General features: G+C 49.1%; 1 protein-coding gene across 1 annotated transcript in view; it reads right to left on the reverse strand.

Moving 5' to 3' along the window:
• IRAK2 (interleukin 1 receptor associated kinase 2) overlaps positions 1-7,213 on the reverse strand; it is an 80,024-nt gene that overhangs the window by 66,303 nt on the left and 6,508 nt on the right. The window contains exon 2 of the mRNA XM_025376471.1: positions 2,571-2,753. Coding sequence (XP_025232256.1) covers positions 2,571-2,753 — 183 coding nt within the window. The remainder of the gene's footprint in view (positions 1-2,570; positions 2,754-7,213) is intronic.

A 7,213-nucleotide genomic window follows, 5' to 3' on the forward strand; every position in this document is an offset into this window, starting at 1 on the left:
CATGGCTACACTTACATGTGTGCAAAACAGGCTCTATACGTCTAGGACAGTATATCATGACACTATACAGAACAGAAAAATGGCCAGACATGGTGGCTCACACCTGTAATCCCAGCACTTTGGGAGGCCAAGGTGGGCAGATCACCTGAGGTTGGGAGTTCAAGACAAGCCTGGCCAACATAATGAAACCCTGTCTCTACTAAAAATACAAAAAGTTGACTGGGCGCGGTGGCTCACACCTATAACCCCAGCACTTTGGGAGGCCAAGGCAGGTGGATCCTTTGAGGTCAGGAGTTTGAGACCAGCTTGGCCAACATAGTGAAACCTTGTTTCTACTAAAAATACAAAAATTAGCCAGGCATGGTAGTGGGTGCCTGTGGTCCCAGCTACTTGGGAAGCTGAGGCAGGAGACTCACTTGAACCTGGGAGGCAGAGGCTGCAGTGAGTCAAGATCTCATCACTGCACTCCAGCTTGGGCAACAGAGCAAGACTCCATATCAAAAAAAACAAAAAAAAAAGAAAATTAGCTGGGTGTGGTAGTGGGCACCTGTAATCCCAGCTACTTGGGAGGCTGAGGCAGGAGAATTTCTTGAACATAGGAGGTGGAGGTTATGTGGTGAGCTCAGATTGTGCCACTGCTCTCCAGCCTGGGCGACAGCGAAACTTCATCTCAAAAAAAAAAAAAAAGAACCAAAAAATGCTAGAAGGAACATAAACATATCTCAATAGGGGCAAGCTAAACAAATCACAGAACATCTGTCAAAAGAATACAATGTAGCAATTAGAAAGAATGTGTCGGCCAGGAGCAGTGGCTCATGCCTGTAATCCCAGCACTTTGGGAGGCTGAGGCGGGCGGATCAGGAGGTCAGGAAATCGAGATCATCCTGGCTAACACGGTGAAACCCTGTCTCTACTAAAAATACAAAAAATTAGCCGGGCATGGTGGCAGGCGCCTGTAGTCCCAGCTACTCAGGAGGCTGAGGCAGGAGAATGGCGTGAACCCGGGAGGAGGAGTTTGCAATGAGCTGAGATTGCGCCACCACACTCCAGCCTGGGTGACAGAGCGAGACTCCGTCTCAAAAAAAAAAAAAAAAAGAAAAAGAAAGAATGTGTCAATATGAAACAGTCCCCAAGGTCTATTGCTAGGTGAAAAAAAAATTCACACCAGTACATGATGTGCTACTATCTGTATCAAAAGGGGGTTGCAGGCAAGGTAATGTGGCTCGTGCCTACAATCCCAGCACGTTGGGAGGCCAAGGCAGGAGGATCACTTGAGACCAGGAGTTCAAGACCAGCCTCGATCTCTACAAAAAAATGAAAAATTAGTCAGACATGGTGGCATGTGCCTATAGTCCGAAGTACTCAGGAAGTTGAGTCAGGAGGATCACTTGAGCCCAGGACATCAAGGCTGCAGTGAGCTTTGATCACACTACTGCTCTCCAGCCTGGGCAACAGAGCAAGACCCTGTCTCAAAAAAAAAAAGCTTTTTAGAAAGGGATTGCAGATGCATAATACCCTTGCCATGCAGAGAAAATTTCTAGTAAGAAAAGCCAGAAATTTTTACCAAAGTCATTACTTCTTGGGATGTAAAGTGGGGAAAGGATGACAATATGAATCATTTTTACTGAATGCTTTTTCGAATTTTTGTTATAGCTATTGGAGTTTTCAAAATTAATTAATGTACTTATTTTTGGAACAGATAGCCCAAATTTAAAAGGTACGAAAGAATTTACAGTAAAGTCTCCCTCCAACACTGTGTTCTCTGGCTGCCCAGTTCCTCTCCCCACAGGTAACCACTGTTACCAGTTTCTTTTTTTTTCTTTTGAAGACAGAGTCTCACTCTGTCACCCAGGCTGGAGTGCAGTGGTGCAATCCTGGCTCACTGCAACCTCCACCTCCCAGGTTCAAGCGATTCTCCTGCCTCAGCCTCCAGAGTAGCTGGGATTACAGGCGCAGGCCAGCAAGCCCAGCTAATTTTGTATTTTTTTTTTTTTTTGAGACAGAGTCTCACTTAGTCGCCCAGGCTGGAGTGCAGTGGCGCGATCTCGGCTCACTGCAAGCTCCGCCTCCCGGGTTCACGCCATTCTCCTGCCTCAGCCTCCCGAGTAGCTGGGACTACAGGCGCCCGCCGCCTCGCCCGGCTAATTTTTTGCATTTTTAGTAGAGACGGGGTTTCACCGTGTTAGCCAGGATGGTCTCGATCTCCTGACCTCGTGATCCGCCCGCCTCGGCCTCCCAAAGTGCTGGGATTACAGGCGTGAGCCACCGCACCTGGCCTAATTTTGTATTTTTAGTAGAGACAGGTTTTCACCATGTTAGCCAGGCCAGTCTCGAATCCTGACCTCAGGTGATCCACCCGCCTCGGCCTCCCGAAGTGCTGGGATTACAGGCGTGTGCCACCAGGACTGGCCTGTTACCAGTTTCTTATGTGCATGATAAACTCACTCATTAAATTAGTTTTTTAATTAAAAGAGGAAAAAAGTATTAAGGCCAGAGAGTGCAACTCACACGGACGGAAACTGCTCAGGGGCATGATGGGCCCCACCCAAGGAAGGCCCTGAGTTACTCACAGTTCAGGATGATCTGGGCAGCCCGGTAGAGCTCCAGGTGGCACAGGAGGTCCACAAGTTGCTGGACGGTGGCCTGCCGCATGCCCCACCACCACAGCAGCTCCCGCGTGATGCTCACACCCTGCACCCGCTCCATGGACTTGATCTTCCGCAGCTGGGTCAGGTCTGTGATCACGTAGGAGGCTGGAAGGGAGGGAGAGGACTCTGCTTAGAGTCAGAGAGGCAGTCCCTCCAGGAGAGGTCCCCACGCTAGCCATTAGCTGGGCTTTTCCAGGACATCCTCCCCAACCACCCCTCCACACTGGAAACATCACCATTAGCTGAGGTCCACAGGCGGCCCAAGTTACAACGCTGACTCTGCTGGACACCCATGGGGTCCAGTACACAAGACTTAAGAGAAAGAGCACGGGACAGGAGGGTCGAAGCTGCTGCTATGCCTGGGGCAGTCACTGCGCCCGTGGGAGCCTCAGTGGGTACCAGCTCTACCTGCCTCCCCTTCTATAATGGAAGGTCCATGTAGGCAGGGAGCTCTACCTGTTTGGTTCATGGTTACTTCCCCAGAACTGAGAATAGTGCCTGGCTCAGAGTGGAGGCGGGGCCAGGATGAGGGTGAGTCAGGTGAGGCACCTAGGGAAGGAAAATGCAGGAGGCGCTCATCTTCAGGTGGCACCGTAGGACCCTGAGTGTCAGCGCCTCCTTCCATTTTGCCCCGGGCATCTCATTCCTCTCAGCTAAGTCCCAGTCCTGGTCAGGGGAACTCAACAAGTGTATGAGGCCGGGTGCAGCAGCTCACACCTGCAGTTCCAAACTTTAGGAGGCCAAGGAGGGATTGCTGGAGCTCAGGAGTTCAAAACCAGTCTGGGCAACATAGCAAGACCTGTCTCTACAAAAAATAAACAAAGTAGCCAGGCATGGTGGCATGCATCTGTAGTCCTAGCTACTCAGGAGGCTGAGATGGGAGGATCACTTGAACCCAGGAGTTGGAGGCTGCAGCAAGCCATGATGATGTCACTGCACTCCAGCCTGGGCAACAGAGGAAGACCTTGTCTCCAAAAACAAAAAAAAAAAAATATGCTAAGTGAATGATTGAATGAAAACACACACACATACCACATTGTCTTCAGAGGACTGTTATAAGGATCAAGAGAGCCATGGATACAAAAATACTTTGCCTATTCTGAAGTATGGGACAAAACTTGCAGGGAACTACCACTGGTAACAATAAAAATAATGTATTCTTTCTTTTGGTGTTTTTCCATAAAACTGATGGTTGTTCACCAAAAAAAAAAAAAAACATGGACAATACGGGGGAGAAGTTACACAGCACCTCACCACCCTCCGAAGGCCACTAGGGTACTCCTCCTTTCCAAAAATCACCCCCTCTACATAGATGTGTCTTTGGATGTAGTTGTTGCCACACTGCAGGTAAGATTTTGTATCTTTTCTTAAGAGACGGGGTCTCACTATGTTGACCAGGCTGGTCTTGCACTCCTCACCTCAAGCAATCTTCCCACCTCAGCCTCTTAAAGTGCTGGGATTGCAGGTGTGAGCCACCGCGCCTCGCCTGAGATTCTGCATCCTGGTCTTATTTATTAACATTATACCACAGGGACCAGGCACAGTGGCTCATGCCTGTAATCCTAGCACTTTGGGAGGCCGAGGCGGGTGGATCACCTGAGGTCAGGAGTTCGATACCGGCCTGGCCAACATGATAAAACCCCGTCTCTACTAAAAATACAAAAATTAGCCAGGCTTGATGACACACGCCTGTAATCCCAGCTACTCGGGAAACTGAGGCAGGAGAATCACTTGAACCCAGGAGGTGGAGGTTGCAGTGAGCTGAGATCGTGCCACTGCACTCCAGCCTAGGTGACAGAGTGAGATTCTTTCTCAAAAATATAAAAAATAAATAAGAATTTAAAAAAATTTTTTTTTTTTTGAGACAGGGCATCACTCTGTTGCCCAGGTGGCATGAGTGCAGTGGTGCAAACATGGACCACCACAGCCTTGGCCTCCCAGGCTCAAGCAATTGTCCCACCTCAGCCTCCCCAGCAGCTGGGACTACAGACACACTACCATGCCTGGCTAATTTTTTTTTTTTTTGGATACAGGCGTGAGCCACTGCACCTGGCCCATTAATGGATTTTTATGACCAGTATTCCACTGAGTTTACTGAAGTGAGAAAGGCATTTTTTTAAACTAGGAATAATTGGCCAGGTGCAGTGAGTCATGCCTATAATCCCAGCACTTTGGGAGGCTGAGATGGGCGGATCACCTAAGTTCAAGAGTTCGAGACCAGCCTGGCCAACATGGTGAACTCCCATCTCCACTAAACATACAGAAATTAGCCAAGTGTGGTGGTGCCCACTTGTAGTCCCAGCTACTCGGGAGGCTGAGGCAGGAGAATCACTTGAACCCGGGAAGCAGAGGTTGCAGTGAGCCGAGATAGCGCTACTGCACTCCAGCCAGGGTGACAGAGCGAGACTCCATCTCAAAAAAATAAAGCAAAACAAACAAACAAAAAGAAAATATAAACATAGGTGGGCCAAGTAGAAGAAGGAAAGGCAAGAGATAAAGCCCAGGACCACATAACAAAGACCCTCAAGCGAATGCCCAGCTTTGGAGTTTGGACTTGATCCTAAGAGTTACAAGGAACCATAGAAGATTTCAGAGCCAGTGAGTGCTGCGATCAGATTGCACAATCCCCTACCCTTTGAACAAAATGGGCTGGTGACAGACTCCTGCACACAGAAAGTCTCCAGGAGAAGTGCCCCGTTAGGATGGAAAGTTCCTAAATTGCTATATTAGTCACTGGAAACCCCAGGCCAGATTCCTAGTCAGTGGGAAGTGATGTCAGCTGGGTCAGGGGCTGCTTCTAGCAATACAGAGAAGAGAACGGATGGAAAAGGAAGGACCATCTCCCCGCACGAAGCACTGGGCATCCACACACACTCCCATCTTGGGAGGCAGCATGACGTAATGAGAAAACAGAAGCCCAGGGCCACCCCGGTGGGTGGTGGCAGCAGGAACTCAGCCACAGCCTGATTCTCCGTGGGCTGAACTTTCCTTACTCGTGATAGTAATACAAGAGAAACAGGAATTAAACTCTAAGGTGCCTTCCAGCTTAGACATTTTTGTTCCATGACAGTACCATATCTTAAGGTGTTGACCAATCAGCATTTAACCAGACCCTTTATTTATTTTATTTAGTTTTTTCCAGACAGAGTCTTGCTCTGTTGCCGAGGCTGGAGTGCAGTAGCATGATCTCCGTTCACTGCAGCCTATGCCTCCCAGGTTCAGGCAATTCTCCTGCCTCAGCCTCCCAAGTAGCTGGGGCTACAGGGCATGTGCCACCACTCTCGGCTAATTTTTTGGTATTTTCACCATCTTGGCCAGGCTGGTCTCAAACTCCTGAGCTCAAGTGATCCGCCCTCCTCAGCCTCCCAAAGTGCTGGGATCACAGGCGTGAGCCACCGTATCCAGTCTCAACCAGACCCTTTAGAGTCAGGATATGATAGAGATCTTGGGGGGATGAGTCACTACCAAGGCCTTCTGCTAAGTCCGAAGTTTTTTTCTCAACATGGACCGGTAATACCTGGTCATAGTAGAACATTTGAGAAATAAGAAAATGAAAGTCCCCATGACCATCCCACTTGGAGGACTCCAAGGACAGCACCAGTTGTATTTTGGTGTCTAATCTTCCAGACTTTTTCTACAGATATGAAAACATGTGTGAAAGTCAGCAGGACAGTAGTGGTGGTTCAGAGGCCAGATATTGGGATTCGGGGCCTGGGTTCAAATCCAGTCTCTGTTGCTTACTTGCTGTGTGTTTGGGGAAGGTGTTCATCTCTCCCTGAGCCTCACTTTCCCCATCTGTCAAACAAAGATAACAGCAGCCCCTGCCTCAGGGACTGTTGCAAGGATTAGACGAGTTATATGTACAGAAGCACTCAGAACAGTGCTTGACACAAAATAAACATGATATAAGTATTAGCTGTAAGTGTTAAACTATCTACACTCTATGAAAACCTGTTCTGTGGCCAGATGCGGTGGCTCACGCCTGTAATCTTGGCACTTTGGGAGGCTGAGGCAAGCAGATCACTTGAGGCCAGGAGTTTGAGACGAAACCCCGTCTCTACATTTTTTTTTTTTTTTTTTTTTTTTTTTGGAGACGGAGTCTCGCTCTGTCACCCAGGCTGGAGTGCAGTGGCCGGATCTCTGCTCACTGCAAGCTCCGCCTCCCGGGTTTACACCATTCTCCTGGCTCAGCCTCCGGAGTAGCTGGGACTACAGGCGCTCGCCACCTCGCCCGGCTAGTTTTTTGTACTTTTTAGTAGAGACGGGGTTTCACCGTGTTAGCCAGTATGGTCTCGATCTCCTGACCTTGTGATCCGCCCGTCTCGGCCTCCCAAAGTGCTAGGATTACAGGCTTGAGCCACCGCGCCCGGCCTACATTTTTTTTTTTTTGAGACAGAGTTTCGCTCTGTTGCCCAGGCTGGAGTGCAGTGGCGCAATCTTGGCTCACCACAACCTCTGCCTCCCAGGTTTAAGTGATTCTTCTGCCTCAGCCTCCCGAGCAGCTGGGATTACAGGCGAGTACCATCCCGCCTGACTAATTTCTTTTTTTTTTTTTTTTTTTTTTT

Source organism: Theropithecus gelada, chromosome 2 (genome assembly GCF_003255815.1).
Source record: "Theropithecus gelada isolate Dixy chromosome 2, Tgel_1.0, whole genome shotgun sequence".
NCBI classification, from domain to species: Eukaryota; Metazoa; Chordata; class Mammalia; order Primates; family Cercopithecidae; genus Theropithecus; species Theropithecus gelada.